Source organism: Acipenser ruthenus, chromosome 47, assembly GCF_902713425.1.
Source record: "Acipenser ruthenus chromosome 47, fAciRut3.2 maternal haplotype, whole genome shotgun sequence".
Taxonomy (NCBI): Eukaryota; Metazoa; Chordata; class Actinopteri; order Acipenseriformes; family Acipenseridae; genus Acipenser; species Acipenser ruthenus.
The window spans coordinates 9342760-9367292 of NC_081235.1; the positions used below are offsets into that span (position 1 = coordinate 9342760).

The 24533-nt window shown below is 49.2% G+C and overlaps 1 protein-coding gene across 1 annotated transcript; it reads left to right on the forward strand.

The window, feature by feature from the left end:
- Positions 1-3469: 3469 nt before the first annotated feature.
- Positions 3470-24302, forward strand: LOC117401298 (repulsive guidance molecule A-like). The gene is made up of 6 exons (XM_059014095.1): positions 3470-3619; positions 4661-4820; positions 9506-9543; positions 14031-14176; positions 21005-21513; positions 22309-24302. Exons 3-6 carry the CDS (start codon positions 9518-9520, stop codon positions 22960-22962), a joined length of 1335 nt encoding a protein of 444 aa, XP_058870078.1. The 5' UTR covers positions 3470-3619; positions 4661-4820; positions 9506-9517; the 3' UTR covers positions 22963-24302.
- Positions 24303-24533: the final 231 nt, after the last annotated feature.

Sequence of the window (24533 nt, forward strand, 5' to 3'; positions counted from 1 at the left end):
ATGCGAGTGTTCATCGCGGTCCCAGGCTGCGGCGCCCTGGGGGCTGTGGGCACGGCTGTGATGGATTGACTTGCTGCGCTGCACAGCCTGTCAGATGCAGGGAAGGGGTCAGAGGTGCTGGGGAGGGGACAGAGCCCCTTGTGATCCAGTGTTGTTTGAGTGCAGCTGTGGGGTCCGGCACTGAGATTCCTGAGCACAGACTTCCTGAGCACAAACTCAGAGCAGCCGGCCCCCTAATAGCTGCCCCTTCTTAATAAGCGCTGATGTCACCCCTGTTCTTTGAGCTCCTATGTTCTTTTCATTTTAAATATTAGCAGGTGGAAAAAGCTGCTTGTCCCATCCTGCTCCTTGCATTTCAGTAACATCTGTCTCTGTGCCTCCATCTGGTTTCTGCAGGCAGACATCCCCTTTCTTTTTGTAAGAAGGAGGGTGCTGCAGTTACTAGTGTTTGATTAATAATTACTAATTGATACTAAATATTAATCGATAACTAATTGTTTATAGTGTTTGCATCGACTCCCATGCAGTGTAGCTTTACTGTTCTAAACTCCAGAGGGGCTTGACAGCTGAGATAAACACAAACATTACAACATTACAGGACACAATAAGGCTTTTAGTAGGTGTGCTTAGGTCCTGCTTGGGGACTGTTTTGGACTGCAGCACTATGAGTCACACACACGCAAGCAGCTCCAACCTAATGGCAAAATGTGAAGAATCCGGCAGTGAGGTCCTTTCAACCTCTGAGAATTTAGATTTCTCCTAAAAATACCCTGTGATGACACTGCCCCCCCCCCCCCCCCCCTCCGGAACTTCTCAATGAATCATGTGACCAGAGCATCCCCCCCCCCCCCCCCCACACACACGCACACACACACGCTGGCACACACGCACACACATAGACACAGATAATCAAAGTCTTGTAGAAGGTTCATTTAGACTCTTACCTAGTCTATAGGAATGAAAACAGTGACAGAGAATCTGCATACAGTATATGTCTATATACATTGAAATCCTATGATCGAGTGTTTAAAGTTTAATCTGACTGACTCCCTTGCCATTCAAACCCATCACCCAAACTGAAGCAGCTACTGGTTTGATACAGAAACAGCTTCCCATTGTTCGTGGAGCACCCAGTCCAAACTCATAGTAGATGAAGGGCTGTCAGGGGGGCTTCCAGCTCATCGGGGGGGGGGGGTCATTAATCATCCTGATTGGCAGCTTGTGTCTGTTCCTCCAGCAGCAAGCATAGCTGGAACAGCAGGGGGCTGGAAGGAGCGGGGGGGAGGCGGGGGGAGCAGGGGGGGGAGACCACAGCCCTTTTCAAACTCTTTCAAAACTCCCAACACTCAGTGCCAATGCACAGTGATGCACGGTGATGCATTGTGATGCACGGCATTGCACGGTGATGCACGGTGATGCACGGTGATGCATTGTGATGCACGGTGATGCACCGTGATGCACTGTGATGCACGGTGATGCACGGTGATGCATTGTGATGCACGGTGATGCACGGTGATGCATTGTGATGCACGGCGATGCACGGTGATGCATTGTGATGCACGGTGATGCATTGTGATGCACGGTGATGCACTGTGATGCACAGTGATGCACGGTGATGCACGGTGATGCATTGTGATGCACGGTGATGCACGGTGATGCACGGCGATGCATGGTGATGCACGGTGATGCTCTAAATGGCATGTTTTTGGTAGTTGTTGTTCTTGTTTTTTGGTGTTATTGACATCACTTCAGCCCTATAGTTGAGACAGTCTGACCCTGTGGTGGCTCCTCTGTGTACCCTGGAAATACCCGGGATAGCCTCTCCACACAGAACTATTGTAATAGCGCATGTAATACACAGACAACAGAGAGTGCTAGTTTAACACAATCTGTGATGCCTCAGGTTGAGGAACTCCAGCAGGGGCTGTTGGTTGGGGAGGGGGCAGTTTTAAGAAGCTGCTGTACCTGCTCTGTGTGGATCTGTCATGCCAGTCAGTCCTGCTAATTCTGCAGCACTCGCATTCCAACATGCCAGTGCATACAGCACAGAGGCAAGCCATGTAATGTATCTGCCACAGAAACATCTTTAATCTAAACATCCCGATGCACAAGCGTCGTGGACACAACAGAGCAGCCTTTGTTCTTTGAGGGGTTAACTCAGCTCCCAGTCCCCCTGGCAGGGTTATAGGAGGCAGGCCAGCACCTGCTGTGCGCAGTGGGTGCAAGAACAACTGTGGTGACCTTGACACTCGCACGCGCTCCCTGACACATTCGCTCTCACACTCACACTGTCACATCTTCAGCTCTTTGAACTCTGTGGAATCCGCCGCGTCGCCGCACGGCTTTGCGCTGACACATGTTTCCAGGGATTTGGAAAAAACTGCGTGGGTGGCAACTCAGAAGATTCCTGGCCTCTTGGTAGGCCGTGTTAAAACACAATCCCCCCCAAATCCAGTGGTGCCTGACTGTGATAACCTGCCTAGGAAAGCATGCCATCAGCAGCCCAGTATCACACAGGGAATTGTTTGGGTTTGATGTGCAGTGCGAGCGCTAGGCTGGGATTACTGGCACAATCGACTCCCCAAACTCCAGGATCAGATCAAACACTGAGCTGGATCTGACTAAAGCTGCTTCAGACTTGATTGATTGAAACGCTGCTGTCTGTACTTTATGTATTAGATGCTAATAATAAGAGGCAATCCCTCTGTTACCCACGGCTGACAGGAACACACATTTCTAGGTGTCTGCCAGGTCTGCAGCATTGAGCTGGAAGCTGGGTGTGCATTGTGACTATGGCATTGTCTCAGTGGGAAGAACGTACCTCTGAGGACCTGACTTCAGGGATGTTCACAGTCACTTCCCTTTTAGCATTTTCAAATTTCACAGAAATTCAATGACTTCCTTTTTGACAATTCTTTCACATTGCCTTGAAAGCAGATGTCAAGTCTGTCAATGAAGTCTCCAGGTTCTTTTGGTATTTCTAAATGTACTGCTATTTAATGTTTTATAATTCTGATTGAAATTGCACACACAGACACACACACAGAGACACACACAGTCACACACACACACACAGTCACACACACACACACACACGCACACACACACACACACACGCACACACACACACAGTCACACACATACACACACATGCACACACACACACAGTCACACACACACACACGCACAAACCGACACACACACACACACACACACACACACGCGCGCGCTCGTTCACACACACACACACACACACACACTCTGCTGTAACCGTGCCTCGAGTTGCCTCAGTGCTCGTACTGGAATATGGGACAGTGTCCAAGTACGACACATGCTTCTTTTTTTTAAATCACCCTGACCGGTGCCTGGGCGTTAGGGACTCTGCTGTAATCTGTAACCCCCTTAATCAAAGTGCCGATTCTTTAAAAAGACAACTGTGGTCATGTGCTTTAATTCACAGCTATCTCTCTGCATGTAGCAGCGCTGCATTAGACTTGATGAGAGTCCTCGGAGTGGCTGGCTGGCACGCTGTGTGTCTCTGTGCCCTCCCCTGCTATCGCATATCGCGTGAGCTGCTGGGCAGGCCGGGCTGACTGCCGTAGCGAGGTTCTGAGCCAAGGTGAGTGCGATTCTGCTGGGCCGGGGGTTCTGTTCATCAGGCAGGGGTTGCTGTGTGGATAAGATGGAGCTCGATAGTGTTGACTGACCACACTCTGTAATTTTTTGGTAGAAGACAGAAGTCACAATGCAAACAAACAGATAGATAGATAGACCTGAAGGTATAACACCGACCTTAACTTTTTCTAAGTAAATACACAAACTGTCTGTTAAAATGGCCTGCAGTTTCTACTGTAGAAGTGCCACGCTGAGCTGCTGCTTTCTAGTTTTGCTACAGTAGCATTGCAGTTCTTCTTGTGCTTTGGGAAGCGATGCAGACTTTGCACTGGTGCAAGCAGAGTGTAGTGGACATGTTCCTTTGCCCCTAGGTGTGGATATCAGGGGCCAGGTGATCCCTAGGGGCCCTGACTGACAGCAAGCTTTGAAGTCCTGCCTTGGGCTTTGTTATGAGACAAGGGAATGTAATCTTGGGGGCCCGTGACAGCCTTCCGAAAATCTTTTCAGCAGATGTGGGTGTTTTGACTTTTAGTTTATAAGAATTCTAAACTATTCGAGGCATTTTAAAAGCACAAGGAGTCGTCTTCCTTTGAAAAAAAAGACATGACGAGGCCAGATGTGTCTCAGTAATGACTTCAAACACTGAACATCTGCCTGTCTCTATTTCTCTAGAAAATGGGTTTACACTTTGCAAGTGTGTATGAGCTATCAGCCAGCCCCATGTATTAATGAGTGGATCGATGTGGATCAGTGTTTAGGTTACTGTGCCCGTATTGAACCCTTTCAGACCTCACAGTCCTCTGCCAGCACGGTCTTCCACTACGACACATGTGTCTTTTTGTCTATCAGTACAGTGGTTATCAAACTGGGGTATGGGGACTTTAAATGAGTTTTCATTTCAGGGGACCCTATTCAAAATCATTTTCAAAAAGGGGTCCCCAAACAGAAAAGTTTGGGAAGCTCTGGTGAAGTAGACGAAGAGGTCTCTTTCCTCTCACTCGAATTCTGTTCCTTCTTGGTGTCTCTGTGCTATTCTGTACTGCAGGCGCTGTGAGCTCCCCAGTGAAGCTGAGGAATACTGTCAGGCTAGCTAACTGCCTGAGAGAGACCCCCGCTCCCCCCTCCCTCCCGCCCTGCAGTGACGCTGGCTCCAGGACCCTGGCACAGAGACAGCCAGCAAACGGTTCACCCTCTTCAACTGGCAGGTACAAACAGGGAATTAGTGGAAGCAAAGGAGAGCGCTCCGGGGGGCAGGAACCCAGGCTCCTAGTCACAGATGAGTCCAAATGATTCATTACACTCTGCTCATCTGTTACAGGGATAGGCAGACAGACAGACAGACAGACATATAGATGGATAGACAGACACAATCACAGATTGATAGATGGATAGATGAACTTCAAACACACAGCCCTAGGATATTCAGTTACACTAAGAAACTGAAGGTAGAGGAACATTTAATTAAACACCTAAGCTGTGTTTAATATACCTGCTCTCCAGAGCTGCTGTACTGGGTGCCTAATACCCTCTGTCAGACCAGCAGAGCAATAGTGAGCCACAGTGTGTGTGTGATAATGAAAGCAGGGCTTGCAATAGTGAGCCACAGTGTGTGTGTGTGATAATGAAAGCAGGGCTTGCAATAGTGAGCCACAGTGTGTGTGTGATAATGAAAGCAGGGCTTGCAATAGTGAGCCACAGTGTGTGTGTGTGATAATGAAAGCAGGGCTTGCAATAGTGAGCCACAGTGTGTGTGTGATAATGAAAGCAGGGCTTGCAATAGTGAGCCACAGTGTGTGTGTGATAATGAAAGCAGGGCTTGCAATAGTGAGCCACAGTGTGTGTGTGATAATGAAAGCAGGGCTTGCAATAGTGAGCCACAGTGTGTGTGTGATAATGAAAGCAGGGCTTGCAATAGTGAGCCACAGTGTGTGTGTGATAATGAAAGCAGGGCTACTCTCTCCTGTCTACCACTCGTAAATATGGAGAAGCGTCACCCTGGTAAAGGATTAAGCAGGGCCCTGTGTCCCAGCCATTATCTTTTTAGTGTCTAATGAAGACTTTAAAGATGGCTTGCTCAGATCTGGCGGCTCGGGAGGGCAGTAACTCACAGCAGTCATTACAGAACAATTTGTAGGCTCTGTCTGCCCGGGGCTGTGGATGAGGCGAGGGGAGGGGTGGGAAACTAATCCCCCAGCTCAGGGGGGCTTGGAGAAGTGGAAACATGAAGCAAAAACAGGCTGGCCAGAGACAATACTGCTTTAACTAAGCACTGCAATGTTACAGACAGAGAGATACAGTATACAGTTAAAGTGTAGTTAGGCACAGCGAAAGCATGGAGAAGCAAACCAAATAACAGAGACATCTAACAGCTAATGCCCTTTTATACATTAGAACATACGAACATAAGAAAGTTTACAAACGAGGGGAGGCCATTCGGCCTTCTAATCAGTACTTTCTGTTTTCTACATGTTAACCACTCCCTAATCCACGTGCATGCATTTCCTTGAATCCCTTCCTAGTTCAGTTTGAGAATTATTCTTTTATGCGGGACTTTGTCAAAAGCTTTCTGGAAATCTAAATAAACCATGTTGTATGCTTTACAATTATCCATTGTCGATGTTGCATCCTCAAAAAAATCAAGCAGGTTAGTTAGACATGATCTCCCTTTCCTAAAACCATGCTGACTGTCTCCCAGGATATTGTTACCATATAGGTAATTTTCCATTTTGGATCTTATTATAGTTTCCATAAGTTTACATATAATAGAAGTCAGGCTTATTGGTCTGTAGTTCCCTGGTTCGGTTTTGTCTCCCTTTTTGTGGATCGGTATTACGTTTGCTATTTTCCAGTCTGTTGGTACAACCCCTGTGTCACAAGACTGTTGCATGATCTTGGTTAGCGGTTTGTAAATAACTTCTTTCATTTCTTTGAGTACTATTGGGAGGATCTCATCCGGCCCAGGGGATTTGTTTATTTTAAGAGCTCCGAGTCCCTTTAACACTTCTGCCTCTGTTATGCTAAAGTTATTTAAAACTGGATAGGAACAGGTGGGGCATGTTGTCCGTATCCTTGTGCAAAGTAATCATTTAATAGATTTGCTATTTTTTTCTCTTCATCTCTGATTTTCCATTTGTATCTCTTAGACATTCTACTTCCTCCTTGAATGTTCTTTTGCTGTTATATTCCCTTATAAACGTTTACTGCAGCACACCATGGTAAAAGCACAGCCAAGCAGGCAAGGAAGATTAGCTGAAAGGCATGGTTAACCACAGAGAACCACAGGGTTTCATTTTCAGCTTGGTTTCAATATTAGATGAAGCCATGATCACTGTGGCAATAAGAAGCACACCCACTGATGTGGGCCAGGGGGCTACGAGCCGAGTGGAGGGGAGAGGCGCGAGGAAAATAAAACAAAAAGACAAACGCGGTATTTAAAACCTCAGCAGGTCTCTGAAGGCTCGTAACCAGGGGCCTCAACAGGTGGCTGAGCGAGAAAACTGGACTCTAACCCTCCCTGCCTCCCAGCTTCCTCCCTCCCTCTGTCCCTCAGGCCTCCAGCGGCCTTGCCCTCGTAAAAGGGTTATAAATACCAGTGATTTTTCCAGCCTGAGTCCCAAAAAAAATCTAAAAAAAGCCTTCCGCTGCCAGCCAGCCCCGAGGCAGATAGAAAGAGCTTCAGCTCTGATCTTCAAAGCTGTGCCCTGAGCCACGGCAGCTGCCACACTCCGCAACACGACAGTGCTGATGAACTGGGAGGGGAACTGAAGACAGTGCAATCTACCAGCCTGGGCTCCACCATTCAGCAAGCCTGTATCTTAACTTCCTTTTCTTTTACATTCTGGAGAGGCGTTATGAGAAATACACAATGTGCCCAAAACCCTTTTTAAAAGAATGAAAGATGAACAGCAGAATCCAAACCCAGACAGGAAGGCTTGGCTTGCCCATTCTTGTTTCAGCGCGACCCGCACCATCGTTATACACAGCACGGGGCCGGGCGGGTGAGGGGTTAAAGAGAAGCCGTGTCTTTGCAGGGAGCAGGTTAATCCCAGGAAAGCGATCCCCTTCATGCGCTGTTCACAGACAGACTCCCGGCCACCCCCTCCGTACCTGCATTTAGGTGTGTGCCTCAGGGTGAAAGGTCACCCAAATCAAGAGATTAGCTCCCCCAGCCCGCCACAAAGGGGCCCCGGCTCCTGGCTTAGGTTACACACCTTGTGTATTCCTTTTCAAAAGCACTGGGATTTAGAAGATACGTCAACAAGCATTTGTTCAAAAGAAAGGAAGAAAAGAAGCAATCTCTAACTAAAAAAGATTTACAGTAACCCAGCTAAATGAGGGGCCACCAGCCAGCACACAGCTGCAGTTTCAAAGCTGTGTGGATTATTTTCAGCATGCAAGTTAAATTTAGAAAGGTAAAAGAAACTATAGTAAATTACATTGACATCAAAAAAGACTTTGTCATTGAATTCATTGACTTTCTTTTGGTATGTCTAAATTTAGAGCTATTGAGTGTTTTATAGTTATGAATAAAAGTATTTTTCAATGTCTGAGAATTTAGCTTTACTCAGATTTCATACTGAATTTTCAGTGTTGTAAGCTACGGATGAATTACCTTCAAACTTTTAAAAGTTTGGTTCTCTGCTTCCTTTTGCATTTACTACAGCTAGACTTCATTCAATACCCTGGTTTAACCTGCCCCCCAGCTGGTTGCCAGTCTGAGCCGGTGAGCTGCTCCTGTCAAGGGTGCTGCTCAAACTGACTAACATCTAACACTGTCCTGCCACTCAGCACCCGGCAGTGAAGCGTACAGGCTGCAGGGCTTTCCTCTACCGGGAAGAGGACAGGACAGGACAGTGCAGTGCAGTGCAGTGCAATGCAGTGCAGGACAGGACAAGACAGGGCAGTGCAGTGCAGTGCAGTGCAGGACAGAACAAGACAGGGCAGTGCAGTGCAGTGCAGTGCAGGACAGTGCAGGACAGTGCAGGACAGGGCAGGACAGGACAGGACAGGGCAGGACAGGAGAGGACAGGACTGTCTCATGGGTGGCTCTTGATCGCTGTATGTCTCACTGATCTCCACAATCTTTTGAAGGGTTTAATAGGTTTCAAGAAACTGCAGCAATCTGTAGTCTTAGGTTGTGGAAATGCAGCAAAACCACTGTTTAATGGGGCAGCGTTTAATGTGCAGAGAGCTGCTGAAGCGGTGAGTGTGTTTCTACAACCGTCAGCTTTTTAGTAAATAAACTTTTTTGTTACATATATTGTGACTCTATAAGATTATGTCTTTCTCCTCTCTTCTTCTCTCTCTCTTCTTCTCTCCCTCTCTTTCCGTGCTGCACAAATAGAAAGCAGCTGTTTCTTGTCAGTGGTCTGGCATTCAGCAGTGGCTAATTCTCCCGAGCTGACCTCATTTTCTATTGTATTAGAACAAGTGATCCAGTGTCAGGAGAAATGTACTGATTCTCATTGTACCTGCTGCATCCCAGCGAGCTGCTGAAGCATTAGACAAGTCCAAGGAAGTCTGAGCTCCATACGCAACCCAATCCGCAACTCTGTGAATACCTGGACAACCTAACCCCTTACTCTCCCATGCCATGACCCCCCCACCCCAACTCCCCCTCTCCTCCTCCTTACAACAATAAATATCCTTCAGATACACAAACTCATTTCTCCTTCACTCCATGTGTTTGTCCTGTTTGTCTTCTAAATGGAAAAACAACAAGCTGCCGATGTCTCAGAACTCCAGATAAATAATTCTGCTGCCCTGATTTACAGCAGCTTGGCTAATTGTTTTTTTTTTTATTTTGCTGTTGTTTTTCTCACTGAACTGGGCTGCAGTAAGTCAATGGAGATTCGTTTTATTGTTGTATTTTTTGTGTTGTTTCTTTTAGGAAAGGAAAGCGATGGAACCAGAGGAGCCCCTGAGAGCGTGAGTGCCGTGTTCTTGTTCTTCAAACTATGTCATCGTCACGGTCCTGTATGCAGGGAGGGAGTGCAGGGTGGGAGTGAGGGAGGGAGGGAGTGAGGGAGGGAGGGAGTGCAGGGAGGGAGTGCAGGGTGGGAGTGAGGGAGTGAGTGCAGTGTGGGAGTGAGTGCAGTGTGGGAGTGAGTGCAGGGAGGGAGTGAGGGAGTGAGTGCAGGGAGGGAGTGAGGGAGGCAGGAGAGCTGTAGAGGTTTCTGTCCTTAGACAGCGTTCCAGTTGGGTTAGCTTGTCAGTGTGTTCCCCACCTGAATCACTCGATTGTGCGACGGAGGGGGGTTTGATTTGATATCTGTCAGAGTTCAGGTTCAATGCAAGTTCAAGGAGGCAACAACACCACAGAACAGCTACTACAAAGTGGCGTGAACTGCTCCAGATATCAGGAGAGGAATGGCCATGTGTGAAAGGATTCTATTCTTTATGGTGCATGTAGATACAGCATGTAAAGATTCATCACAATTATACCAAATCTCTTTCCTTATATATGCTCACAAGTAATCTTGATCATATATCTAAGTGCAGAGTCACTTTTACTTAAGTATATAGATATGCAGGAAATAAATAATAACATATATTGTTAAATGAGTCTCAATATACCACTGTTTTGTATTTTATGTTTTTCATATAAGGGGGAGAGGGGGCATTGATCATTCTAAACTCTTAGAAATGTTTTGTTTAGGCTGCCAGGCTTCACATAAAATATTAATCAAATCCAACCGTCTTCCACCATTCAGACAGATTTATAACTCAAGCCCTTTACAAGTGGAAAAATGGCTGAATTGTGTGACTTATAAAAACTATAGGAACCGAAATGAACTGCAGGACTTCATCTTCAGAAAAGAAAATTGTGCATCTTTAGATTCCAGTGAAATTAATAAAAGGTTGGCAGCTCTGTGAATGAGAGGTGAGACTGGGCTGCAGGAGCAGAGCAGCTCTGTGAATGAGATGTGAGACCGGGCTGCAGGAGCAGAGCAGCTCTGTGAATGAGATGTGAGACCGGGCTGCAGGAGCACAGCAGCTCTGTGAATGAGATGTGAGACCGGGCTGCAGGAGCACAGCAGCTCTGTGAATGAGATGTGAGACCGGGCTGCAGGAGCAGAGCAGCTCTGTGAATGAGATGTGAGACCGGGCTGCAGGAGCAGAGCAGCTCTGTGAATGAGATGTGAGACCGGGCTGCAGGAGCACAGCAGCTCTGTGAATGAGATGTGAGACCGGGCTGCAGGAGCAGAGCAGCTCTGTGAATGAGATGTGAGATCGGGCTGCAGGAGCAGAGCAGCTCTGTGAATGAGATGTGAGACCGGGCTGCAGGAGCAGAGCAGCTCTGTGAATGAGATGTGAGACCGGGCTGCAGGAGCAGAGCAGCTCTGTGAATGAGATGTGAGACCGGGCTGCAGGAGCAGAGCAGCTCTGTGAATGAGATGTGAGACCGGGCTGCAGGAGCAGAGCAGCTCTGTGAATGAGATGTGAGACCGGGCTGCAGGAGCAGAGCAGCTCTGTGAATGAGATGTGAGACCGGGCTGCAGGAGCAGAGCAGCTCTGTGAATGAGATGTGAGACTGGGCTGCAGGAGCAGAGCAGCTCTGTGAATGAGATGTGAGACCGGGCTGCAGGAGCAGAGCAGCTCTGTGAATGAGATGTGAGACCGGGCTGCAGGAGCAGAGCAGCTCTGTGAATGAGATGTGAGACCGGGCTGCAGGAGCAGAGCAGCTCTGTGAATGAGATGTGAGACCGGGCTGCAGGAGCACAGCAGCTCTGTGAATGAGATGTGAGACCGGGCTGCAGGAGCAGAGCAGCTCTGTGAATGAGATGTGAGACCGGGCTGCAGGAGCAGAGCAGCTCTGTGAATGAGATGTGAGACCGGGCTGCAGGAGCAGAGCAGCTCTGTGAATGAGATGTGAGACCGGGCTGCAGGAGCAGAGCAGCTCTGTGAATGAGATGTGAGACCGGGCTGCAGGAGCAGAGCAGCTCTGTGAATGAGATGTGAGACCGGGCTGCAGGAGCAGAGCAGCTCTGTGAATGAGATGTGAGACCGGGCTGCAGGAGCAGAGCAGCTCTGTGAATGAGATGTGAGACCGGGCTGCAGGAGCAGAGCAGCTCTGTGAATGAGATGTGACACCGGGCTGCAGGAGCACAGCAGCTCTGTGAATGAGATGTGACACCGGGCTGCAGGAGCACAGCAGCTCTGTGAATGAGATGTGAGACCGGGCTGCAGGAGCAGAGCAGCTCTGTGAATGAGATGTGAGACCGGGCTGCAGGAGCACAGCAGCTCTGTGAATGAGATGTGAGACCGGGCTGCAGGAGCACAGCAGCTCTGTGAATGAGATGTGAGACCGGGCTGCAGGAGCACAGCAGCTCTGTGAATGAGATGTGAGACCGGGCTGCAGGAGCAGAGCAGCTCTGTGAATGAGAGGTGAGACCGGGCTGCAGGAGCAGAGCAGCTCTGTGAATGAGATGTGAGACCGGGCTGCAGGAGCAGAGCAGCTCTGTGAATGAGATGTGAGACCGGGCTGCAGGAGCAGAGCAGCTCTGTGAATGAGAGGTGAGACCAGGCTGCAGGAGCAGAGCAGCTCTGTGAATGAGATGTGAGACCGGGCTGCAGGAGCAGAGCAGCTCTGTGAATGAGATGTGAGACCGGGCTGCAGGAGCACAGCAGCTCTGTGAATGAGAGGTGAGACCGGGCTGCAGGAGCAGAGCAGGCAGGCAGCAGCAAGTGAGAATAAAGAGCGCTCTCCCCAAACCCCACAAGAAAGAATATTTTACTCATGAAGCATCCCTCGTAAATCTCAGGCAATCAAACACAGGTCGCTGTTGAAACCAGTTCCCTCCATTCCGATTCAGGATTTATGGGGCTTACATCACACACTCCAGGGCAGACCCAGCTCAGCCCAGCCCTCCACTCCCAGCCCTCTGCCAAGCTGAGCCCCACACGCAGGGTGTGAGCACCTTAATAGGAAGGACAGGTTAGCTCAGGCTTCAAACCACAAGCATACAGCGGGTATCTGGGGCTTATAACGGTGTCATAAGAGAACAGAACTAACAAACGCTGCTCCGCTTCAGTATCCCGGTGACCCCCCAGGACTTGCTAGGGGTGGTGTCTGGAGCTCACCCAAAGAAAGACTCTTCCGATCTGTTGTGCAGTGCAGTGTTGGTTCTGTTAGTCACCTCATTCCTGTGGAGGGTGGAAGGGTTTGCTAATATTATTGCCTTCGCTCCGATCACTTCAGCAGGGCTGTTTGGTTTGACCATTTGTGGGCTGACAGGGTGCCAGCTTTGTTTTTGCACGCGGTGCAGCGACCAGACGCTGCTGCTGAACCCCCTGGGGAGCTGAGAGCAGGGCTGTTTTCATAACGCTGCACACTGAGAGACAATCAGGACTGCGAGGCACGGACAAACAAGCATCCAGGAGCCATTCATGAACACCAGCATTTACAAGAACCAAAAATAAACAAGCCCGCCAACATACAAGGAAAGAAAGGGAAATGGCAGTTATTATTGCAGCATCTAAAGTTCAGAATACAGTAGAAAGTGTGTGTTTTGTTGTTGTTTTTTTACAATGCTTGTCTGTGCTTCACTAGACTCTGTGATGTTTTTACCACAGGATCCCTATTGAAACCATCTTTACTAAAAGGAAAAGAGAGTTTACTGTGAATGATTCCGAACTGAGATGCCTGTAGGAGATTTTCAAATGACAGTTCTGGCTTGCTTATTTCTAGATCTGCAACATTAGCTGCTTTCATTCGCTTAGATTTTAGATATAAACTTTACAGCTTAAGCAAACAGTAGCTCCTGGTCGAGCATGTGCAATGGGAAAGCGAGGGGCTGGCAGCGCAGTGATTGATCATCCTGCAACACTTTAACAGCTGTCATGATCCAAGTGTGCAAAACACAGTCCTGCTTCTTCAAGAGCGGCATACATCTGGACCCCTAAGAGTTTTAAACGGCCTCGTTTGTTTGAGATCAGCGCCATTATTCCGTGTATTCATTTAGACTCTAGTAGCTTGTCATAGTCTTTCCCTACAAAGGGTTTTGTTTTTTTTTAAATGCTGTATATTCATTACACATATAATATTGTTTACTTGTTTATAAAAGCAACACAACACATTTGATTTCCAAAATGGACACTTTTAAAGCGGCAGGATTTCTTTGAGAAGCCCCCGGCTGCTCTCCCCTGAGCCGCTCATTGCCTTGTTGTTTTCAGCAGACTGCAACGCAGCCTCCAGCCTGCGAGTAAAACTAGCCCCTCCCCCACACCGCCTGTGCGACCCCCGGTTGGCTAGGCGCGTATTGGTATTCATTAAACGTCATCGATATTCAAATTCAAACGCCTTTCTGTCTTTCTGTTGGTGCGCTGCGGACTCGCCCCTCCCCCGTCAGGTTGGGAGCGCGTTTGAATGACAGATCTCGCAGGGATGTGAATTTGTGTTTAATTTGGTTTAGCCGCAGAATCCCGGAGCAGTCAAGGAACTCCATTGCAACTGAATGGATTGGTATGGGGAAAAGCGGATTTCACCCTTCGGCTAAGCTGCAGCCCTGGACGACGTTTGCGGTTATCATGGTCGTGTTCTCAGTGTGGCCCCGAACAGGTATGGAATATACAAATATTCATTTGAGATTTTTATTGATGTGCAAAAAAAAAAAAAAAGTTTTACACATACTTTGTTGTTGTTGTTTTGGTAGTTGAATGAGAGAAGCGCGCAGCGTGCATTGAAGGAGCGGACTGTGTGTGTGCGTGTGCGTGTGCGTGTGCGTGTGCGCCGCGCTGCATGCAGGAGAGTCGAGATCTTCCAAATAAACTGCGTGTCTTACACAAAACTGTTTAAAACGTGCAAATGAGTTATTGACGTAATAATGTAAAAAAAAAAAAGTTTATTATGCTGGCGCTGGTTCAAACCCGAAGCACAAAATGGGGGAGCAGAACTTCTCAAAGATGTCAAACAGTTGTTTTGACCCCGGACTGCACAAGTTACAAGCGCGGCTGGGCTTTATTAACTGTGTTGGGTGGAAACTAATGCAATTGAAATCAAAGCAGGAGCTCCGCTTAGTCTTTACACTGATTTATTTTCCAGAAGACTTAAAAAAAAAAAAAAAAAAAACGTAGTAAATTACAAAATAACGAATAACTGTTTTTTTTTTGTTTTTTTTAAGAAAGATGTTTTTAAATCCTGGTAATAATTTGTAAAACCCTGACAGTGACAGAGAGCTCGTTGTTCCTCACCCGGAGCACAGAAACGTGCCTTCCTTTGAGGTCCGGGTATCCAGCCCCTCTGGAGAGACTCGTTAACCTTCCCCGAAGCGCTTTCCCCGGGAGCTTTGCGAGGCACTTTGAAGCTGTGAACGTTTCCCCTCCTCAACAGCACTAGCCTTGTCTGGAGCGATGGCTGCTTTGTAACTAATTAACAAAAACAAGTTTCTTTTTTTTACGGAGAAGAATCCGCATGTATTTTATTTTCATGCGGTTTATCATATATAAAATTACAGCAGGTTCAGAGAGCGAGTACATTATCTATCTATCTATCTATCTATCTATCTATCTATCTATCTATCTATCTATCTATCTATGTATTTGACTTTTCAAGACAAAATTTCGCCAAACTAACGGAAACTGTTTTTGCTACAGTATTAAATGCTCCCTCTTGACATTCACGCTAACAGATTTACATTTGAGATATTTAGGGTTATTTGTTTAAGTTCTCGAAATGCGTGTTGCTCCTTTTAAACAAAACCTAGCGCGCGTGTTTAAGCGTGACCCCTCGTTATATTAGGTAAATAACCGCGTAATAAACCATTCAGCCTGTAAACAGCTGCTATCATAGAAACGCGGTCCCAATGCTAACAGTTTTACTGAATCGGCGGTTATACAGCAAGGGACTCCGAACAAAACGGTGTGTTTTAATGCTTGCTAACTTTGAGCTAATGCTTTTTAGAGTGCACAGATATTTACAGGACGCGTTGAAAGGAGAGTAACGCGTTTAAACCGCTTCAATAGTTGAAAGGAGAGTAACGCGTTTAAACCGCTTCAGTCGGCTGAGCGCTTGCAAAACAAGCTAATGATGTATTGAAGTGTCTCAGCAGATCTCTTGGCGAATATCTGTACGGGTTCTTCTGAGCACCAGACCGGAGCCCCCTGTCAGTCAGACCCCGGATTGGGGCATTCAATACCCGACGTGTTTCACCTCTATAGCGTGGTTCCAAATAACTTCAATGTGAATCTCACTGTGGAACACATTAGTGTGAATAAGGCATACTGTAACTAATGCAGTTTACTAATGTTACAGCTACTGGAGCTCTGTGTGTGTGTTTTCAGATGTGATGCATTTGCCAAACTTTTAAGATCTTAAAGTATTTAATTTTCAATGTGAATAGTTATCCTAAAGCACTTGAGGGTTAAACACATTTTCTGTAACCTGGGGGGGATGTTGTAAATGCAGCTCTGCACTAAGACTAGCTGTCTCCAGACACACACAGTATAAAATGTGTACCGCAGTGCACTGCTATATGTAGGTATAGCTTCAGCTCTGTAGAGCAGCATGGTGAAGATGCCCTGTCTCATTCAGCTCTGTAGTTCAGCATGGTGAAGATGCCCTGTCTCCTCATTCAGCTCTGTAGTTCAGCATGGTGAAGATGCCCTGAGATCATTCAGCTCTGTAGTTCAGCATGGTGAAGATGCCCTGTCTCATTCAGCTCTGTAGCTCAGCATGGTGAAGATGCCCTGTCTCATTCAGCTCTGTAGTTCAGCATGGTGAACATGCCCTGTCTCCTCATTCAGCTCTGTAGCTCAGCATGGTGAAGATGCCCTGTCTCCTCATTCAGCTCTGTAGTTCAGCATGGTGAAGATGCCCTGTCTCATTCAGCTCTGTAGTTCAGCATGGTGAAGATGCCCTGTCTCATTCAGCTCTGTAGTTCAGCATGGTGAAGATGCCCTGTCTCATTCAGCTCTGTAGTTCAGCATGGTGAAGATGCCCTGTCTCCTCATTCAGCTCTGTAGCTCAGCATGGTGAAGATGCCCTGTCTCCTCATTCAGCTCTGTAGTTCAGCATGGTGAAGATGCCCTGTCTCCTCATTCAGCTCTGTAGTTCAGCATGGTGAAGATGCCCTGTCTCCTCATTCAGCTCTGTAGCTCAGCATGGTGAAGATGCCCTGTCTCCTCATTCAGCTCTGTAGTTCAGCATGGTGAAGATGCCCTGTCTCCTCATTCAGCTCTGTAGAGCAGCATGGTGGAGATGCCCTGTCTCATTCAGCTCTGTAGTTCAGCATGGTGAAGATGCCCTGAGATCATTCAGCTCTGTAGTTCAGCATGGTGAAGATGCCTTTCTCATTCAGCTCTGTAGTTCAGCATGGTGAAGATGCCCTGTCTCATTCAGCTCTGTAGTTCAGCATGGTGAACATGCCCTGTCTCCTCATTCAACTCTGTAGTTCAGCATGGTGAAGATGCCCTGTCTCATTCAGCTCTGTAGCTCAGCATGGTGAAGATGCCCTGTCTCATTCAGTTCTGTAGTTCAGCATGGTGAAGATGCCCTGTCTCATTCAGCTCTGTAGTTCAGCATGGTGAAGATGCCCTGTCTCATTCAGCTCTGTAGTTCAGCATGGTGGAGATGCCCTGTCTCATTCAGCTCTGTAGTTCAGCATGGTGGAGATGCCCTGTCTCATTCAGCTCTGTAGTTCAGCATGGTGAAGATGCCCTGTCTCATTCAGCTCTGTAGTTCAGCATGGTGAAGATGCCCTGTCTCATTCAGCTCTGTAGTTCAGCATGGTGAAGATGCCCTGTCTCCTCATTCAGCTCTGTAGTTCAGCATGGTGAAGATGCCCTGTCTCATTCAGCTCTGTAGTTCAGCATGGTGAAGATGCCCTGTCTCCTCATTCAGCTCTGTAGTTCAGCATGGTGAAGATGCCCTGTCTCCTCATTATGCTTCCTCTCCTGCGGCTTGTCCTGTTTGTGTATGGACTCTATAATGATGCACTGCACAGCGGTTCACATCTGAACCCTGGATTTTTTTGACAGATAAGTGGAAAGCACGGCACAGCAGTAGATCGCAATCCCGTCGCACTGTGTGGTCTGTTCCGACCCCTCTTAAAGTTGTGTCCCTCCTGTCTAATAATCCCTTTTGGATTCAGAGCAGGTTGAAATGTACGTGGCGTGGAGCTTGCTGATGTGAAGGCCAGGGCATTACTAGAGTTAAAGTAATGAACGAAATAAAGAAGCGTTTTCACCAGAAGGAAACAGAATAACCCTCCTTTCAATATCGGGGTTTTCTGTGAGTCCAGTGGTGCCCCTGCTTCTTGTTGCTTTGCATGAGATGGCTGTTTTGACAGCTGGCAGGTTGGCATGTTTGTGTGGAGAGTGGAGAGGTTCAGAGCTTGTTTCTCTCCTCTGCCTGTGACCGTATGCAGCTGGCGGGGTCTGCTTGTTTAAACTCCAACCCGAACTCTTAAGAGTGAACCTCCTCTTCAAGCGTCTTCCTCATATTTTATTTTATTACATGCATCTCTGTACAGTCCTGCTGACCGTTAGGTGTGGCGGGCAGACTCTGTTTTGGATAAGCTCCATGGCCAGGATTTCTTGTGTTGTTGTTGTTGGAGAGAATCCGCATACCAATGTATCGGTTTCAGTGAGAAACTTAAACTTCCAAATATGCACAGGTGTTGCAGTGCTGGGAGCGTTTCTGTTCAAAGATCGCATGCATGCCGGTGGGTTTTTTTTCTTTTTTTTTTTTGTTCCTCTTTAGTTGACTGTTGGCCATCAAAGCCCCCTCGAAACGTGTCTTCAGTTGAGTGGGGCTTGTGAGGGGGTGGGCTGCAGGCTCTGGCAGGTCAGGTGATTCGCTGTTTCTCCCGGAGTCTGTGTTGACTGAGCTGAGATTTGAACCCAGTTCAGCCTCTTCCTGGTTCACTGTTTCACTTTCATTTCAAATTAAAACCTTTTTTTTTTTTTGCCTTCCAAAAGCTTGTATTAAAAATAGCTGACAGGCTTTGATACATGATCGCAATAAAAGTCTTGAGTCGACGGAAACACGAAGTGACTCTGAAGAACAGCAATTACTGGTAACCTAACCCAGTGATAAATCGGTAGTGTAAAAGAATATGTGGCAGTGACTCCGATCTCGGGAGGAGCTGAAGCTGTGGAAGCCTCCGTCATGCTGAGTCCGGGCATGGGTGGCACAGGGGCACTTCAGCTGTTTGTTATGTTGACTGCCGATAGCAGCGAGCTCATCTAACCTAACACATAGACTTCATTGTGTGTGGAGTTCAGCGTTGTCACTCTGTATTATCCTTGTGTGTGTGTGTGTGTGCGTGTGCGCTCGTGTTGCACACCCCTCAGTCCTTCACCCATGAGTTCAGTGCACAGGGGAGAGGATATGCTTCCCCTCAATCTGCCCTGAGGAGTCTTTTCAGAAGCAATTTGTGTAAGCTAGGCAAACAGCAGAAACAGCAATAGAGAATCCTACAGAACACAAGAAAGAAGATTCCAAACAGGTGAGGAAATATTAGCAAAATCTAGATGATGTAAAGAATTCCTTTAAACCCCCCTCCCAATCTGTCCAGCTGCTGGCTCTGGTAGCTGTGAAATAGCTGGTTAGTATTCTTGTGAGCTGGGGCCCCTTTGCACTGCTGAAACTGTGAGTGCAAAGCACAACACTGAAGGCATTGTGATCAGGCTGCCCCCCCAGCCCCCCTCTACACTGTAGCCAGTCTTTAATACGCTGCGGGAGGGGAGTCTTCTCCTAGCACCCAGCCTACAGTGAGCACGGGGAGTGTGAATATCCACAGTAAAGCTGAGGCTAAACAAACTCGTTACAGTAAAAAGCCCCCTGTATGTGTTTGTGTAGTTGTAGAGAGAAGACCCTCAACAGTGCCCTGCGCTCTGCAGCAGTCTTCTCTGACGTCTACTGATAGCAAGCTGATCTGCGTTGGGGTTGAATCTGCAGGGTCGTGCAAACTGTGTCGTGCTCTTGCCACTACATGCAGCAGTAGGAGGTTAGCACAACCTTAGCATTGCAAAGTGTCCAGGGACAGGCTTTGCTTTGGTTCTCGTTCGATTTAGTTAGTGTTAGTCTGTATTTCCCTATCAAGCTGCCTTTTCCTAGTAAAGAACAATCAACAGCAACAAGAGAGCTCTCTCTGTGCTGTGTGGAGGTCAGGGAGCCCTCTCTGTGCTGCGTGGAGGTCAGGGAGCCCTCTCTGTGCTGCGTGGAGGTCAGGGAGCCCTCTCTGTGCTGTGTGGAGGTCAGGGAGCCCTCTCTGTGCTGCATGGAGGTCAGGGAGCCCTCTCTGTGCACCGCTGTGCTGTGTGGAGGTCAGGGAGCCCTCTCTGTGCTGTGTGGAGGTCAGGGAGCCCTCTCTGTGCTGCGTGGAGGTCAGGGAGCCCTCTCTGTGCTGCGTGGAGGTCAGGGAGCCCTCTCTGTGCTGCGTGGAGGTCAGGGAGCCCTCTCTGTGCTGCGTGGAGGTCAGAGAGCCCTCTCTGTGCTGCGTGGAGGTCAGGGAGCCCTCTCTGTGCTGCGTGGAGGTCAGGGAGCCCTCTCTGTGCTGTGTGGAGGTCAGGGAGCCCTCTCTGTGCTGCATGGAGGTCAGGGAGCCCTCTCTGTGCACCGCTGTGCTGTGTGGAGGTGTCCAGGTAACCTGGCTCTGCCCCCCTGTCTGTCTCACACGGCTCCTGACTGATTCAGTCTGCAGACAGGATAGATCCATTCAAGCTGGTTTGAGTAATGCCGCTGCCAGAGCTGTAGTGCGGATGCCTGTGTTTGAGTGATGCGATTCCCCTGCACTCCTCTGGTAATCGCTGTGTATGAATCATCCATCTGCCTTGTGCTGAGCTAGCTGGAGTTGGATGCCCCTGTCTTTCTATCTTTTAGTTTTCCGGTTTGTTTTCTGCTTTGATCAGTCGGTGACATCGGCGCACAAGCTGCTGTGTATTTATTTGTTTTGTTTTTTCATCCTGCTTTCGTTACATTTGACGTCTAATGAGCCGTGCTGCTTTGAGAGAAAACAAAAACATGCAAAATTGAGTGTAGCAGGTCCAGGCATTTCCAGTGCAGCGTGCCGGCTGATTCCAGAGCTCAAGATACCAATGTGTTTAAGCTATAGCACAGGAAGACTCATAATGTATACAACAGGACCTCGCAGCTCCATTGTGAAATTATTTGAATCCAACACAGCAGGTCCCAGTAAAGTGGATTAAACAGCTGGACTACAGTAGGACTGAAGTTTGCGTCAAGATAGTCTTTGTATCTAGCCGGTGCAAGAGCCTGGAATAAAACTTTACAGTCACAGCCTGCTGTAGACTTCAAAGCGTCTTTTCAGATCACTCCAGACCTCCGATTGTACGAATCATAAGAGAGAAGCAGCAGCTTCGCCCTGTGTTGTGTGGTTGAGTTGTTAAGCCCGATGCTAACCGGTCTCCCTCTCTCCCCCCTCAGTGCATTGCCAGCAGTGTCGGATCCAGCGCTGCAATGCCGAGTACGTGGCCTCCACCTCCTCCTCTAACGGGCTGCAGGAGGACCAGCCCGTCGACGTGGATTACTGCATCGCCCTGCGCGCCTACTCGCAGTGCACCAAGAAGACAGCGCGGGCCTGCCGGGGGGACCTGGTCTACCACTCCGCAGTCTTCCGCATCAAAGAGCTCTTCAGCCAGCACAACTGCTCCAGCGTGGGCCCCACGTCCTCGGGCAGGGCCCAGGGCACCAGCCACCCCGCCGTGTCGGAGCTGTGCGACTACGAGAGCCGCGCACACGCCTCGCAGGGCCCGCGCCAGGGCAGGTACGCGCACTGCGGATTATTCGGGGACCCCCACCTGCGCACCTTCAGGGACGAGTTTCAGACCTGCAAGGTGGAGGGAGCCTGGCCCCTCATAGACAATCAGTACCTGTCCGTCCAGGTCACCAACGTGCCTGTGATCCAGGGTTCAAGCGCCACCGCCACCAGCAAGGTAACGGGGAAGAGGGGAAGGGGGAGGGGGGGCCTGGGGGGCTGAGGAGGAGGAGGGGGAGGGGGAGGGGGAGGGGTGAGCTGGGGAAGGGCTGAGGAGGAGGGGAGGGGCTGGTAAAAAAATGAAAAAGTGATGGCAGGCTTCTGATGGAATTTCTGAGTGGTTACAAACATGCACATTGCTGTGTAGTTGTATTTGATTCCTTTCTAAGGCTGTCTGCCTTGGCCTCCCACAGCCTGTGTGAGGGGCTGGACGACTGCCCCTGCCCCCCCCCTCCCAGGGGCTGAACGGCTGCCCCTGCCCCTGCTCCCCCCCCTCCCAGGGGCTGGACGACTGCCCCTCCCAGGGGCTGATCGGCTGCCCCTGCCCCCCCCCTCCCAGGGGCTGAACAGCTGCCCCTGCCCCCCCCCCTCCCAGGGGCTGAACGGCTGCCCCTGCCCCCCCCCCCTCCCAGGGGCTGAACGGCTGCCCCTGCCCCTGCCCCTGCAATGAGTTTCAGCTCCTCGCTCAGGCTTGGCCTCGGTCCTGATTGCAGAGCCACTGAAGTGTCAGTTGGGTTGTTTGTTTTTAAATTGGCTCAGCATTCCACAGGAGATGGAACGGTGTCCTCGATTGGCTGAGGTGCGGGGGGTTGCCTTGGAAACGCCAGACCTCCTGCACTGCAGGGCTTGGGGTGCATTTCTGCCTGAATCCGATATCCCATTGAAGAAACAAACTGCTCTCGCACGAAGCGCTCTTCTGCTTTGCTCCAACAGGATTGCATTTTCATAGATTTCTTTTTTTCTGTTCTTCCAGATCACAGTGATCTTCAAGAGGTTCCAGGGCTGCACAGAGCAGAAGGTGTACCAGGCCACCACAGAGGACCTCCCCTCGGCCTTCCTGGACGGTACGAGGGAGGGGGGGGGCAGCCTGCGGATCTTGGAGCGCGGCCGGGAGGGGGGCGGCTCCTCGTCCTCCCAGGTGGAGATCCAGGCCCGCTACATCGGCACCTCCATCATCGTGAGGCAGGTGGGCCGCTACCTGACCTTCGCCATCCGCGTCCCAGAGGACACTCTGAACTTCTCCGAGGAGGGCTCGGGCCTGCAGCTCTGTCTGCATGGCTGCCCCCGCAGTGAGCTCATCAAGGAGCACACCCTGAGCGGGCCCGTCCCCGGCCCCGTGGCCCCCCGGCGCTCCTACACCGTGGAGCGCGCCACTGCCAAGTGCCGCGAGATCCTGCAGGTGGAGGACGTGTACTTCCAGTCCTGCGTGTTCGACCTGCTCACCACGGGGGACCCTGAGTTCTCCATGGCAGCGTACGGAGCCTTGGAGGACCTCAAAGCCCTGCCCCCCAGCAAACTGAAACAGAACCCCCCCCGGACTCCCCGCCTTTTCAGCGCGGCGCAGAGAACTGACCCGGGGCCCAGCCTCGCCCTCGCCCTCGCTGCTCTGCTGCGCTGGCTCTCGTAACATACGTTTAAAAGAAAAGCTGAAGAATGGCAGCTCAAGCCAGAGGAAGGAGTCCTTTTTCTTATTTGTTATTTTCTGCACAAGGTCCCAGAAGAGCACCCTCTACGCCTGGCAGGCAAACCCATCCCAGAACTTATCATCCCATCAGTGTGAACCTGACTCAGACTCATTCAAAGCACTCTCTTTGTGTAAACGAGGCACGCAGTCATTGGCACTCCCATTGCGGTCGTTCCTCCAATGCAGGGCAGCACGTTTGTTTCACCCAGGACCTTCTTTTGTCTTCTCTCTGGGTCTGTTCCCCTGTGTGGGACCTGAACCCAGGATCACGTCTTGTAAATTGTCGAGGATCACGTCTTGTAAATTGTCACAGTAGTATGTTTGCAGCACTGGACTCGGTACAGCACTGGAGTGATGCTTCTAACTCCAGGAGGACTGTGAGGCTGTCCAGCAGGATCAGTGTTCAGGGGAGGCCCTGGTATTCATTGAATCAAGAGAAATACTGCTCCATTTCTACACAGGGGTAATGAAATGAACCTCCGACTCCCTCCAGGGGCAGGAGCGCGTCTCGCCTGCTCGTGCTTTATTTACAGTCACTAGAAATTCAAAAAAAACCCTGTGGATTGTGGACTGGATATCTACTGGATTGAGTGGTAACACAGAAAAAAAAAAACTGGATCCAACAACCTTTTAAAAACGCTACCTATCTCTAATTCCCATCTCTTTGTTTTGTTTTGGGATCTGGAAAGGGGAGGGGTGGACTTCAGCTTGTTTTAATGGGAACCCTGGAACAAGGAAACCACGTTTCTGTGATCAGTATTTAACTCTGACTGTGCAGACCCAGCCTCCGTTCCTCCTTGATGTGAATCTGAACCAGAGCTTGGTTCTCTTTCTAGTGCAGAATGTCTTCATTAAGGTACCTGTCTGTTTGCTCTGAGTTTGCTGGGTGCACCCATGCATGTGTGGGGAGCGGCTGACACGCACACGGACTTCCTGTGCACTCAGTACTGTGCTCATCTTTTCAAGCAGCAATGTGTAAATGCAGGAGTTTTCAAATACATTTTTTCGAGGAACCTATAATGAATACATATGGTACTGTATAGACTCCCTCCTCTAGCTGGAGCCCAGGTCCTGGGTTTAAAATAAAACAACAAAGTGTCTATATAATAATATATTCTGAGTGTATATAAGTGTTGTATAATGTGTAAATGTGCCTGTACATAGAGGAGTTGAACCAGCACGACGGGTGGGTGCTGGTACCTCGCTGTTCTATTGAAACTAATACGAGCCAGCAATATAGGCATTTCATCTGTGTTACTTCCCTATTAAAAGTGACCCTGAAACCCGCTGTCTGGTTTCAATTCATTTCTCTGTTTCCTCGTCTCTTGAGTGTGTGTTTTGGTCTCTGTCTGGATGCAGCTCAGCACAGGTCTCTGTGCTCACATCCGTTCTTCTGTAAGCGTCGGGTGATGCAGCCTGCGCACCTGTCATGAGATCCTGTGTGTGTCGGAGGGAGGGAGGGACGGGTCACGGTTCTACGTTTGGAAATGTACACGAGCGTGTGTTACAGAGAG

Bases quoted from the DNA above. Each gene is read 5' to 3' on its own strand.
- LOC117401298 (XM_059014095.1), top strand. From the start codon at position 9,518: ATGGAACCAGAGGAGCCCCTGAGAGC. The intron at 14,177-21,004 runs GTATGGAATATA...CTCCCCCCTCAG, and splicing joins CTCAGTGTGGCCCCGAACAG to TGCATTGCCAGCAGTGTCGG. The intron at 21,514-22,308 runs GTAACGGGGAAG...CTGTTCTTCCAG, and splicing joins GCGCCACCGCCACCAGCAAG to ATCACAGTGATCTTCAAGAG.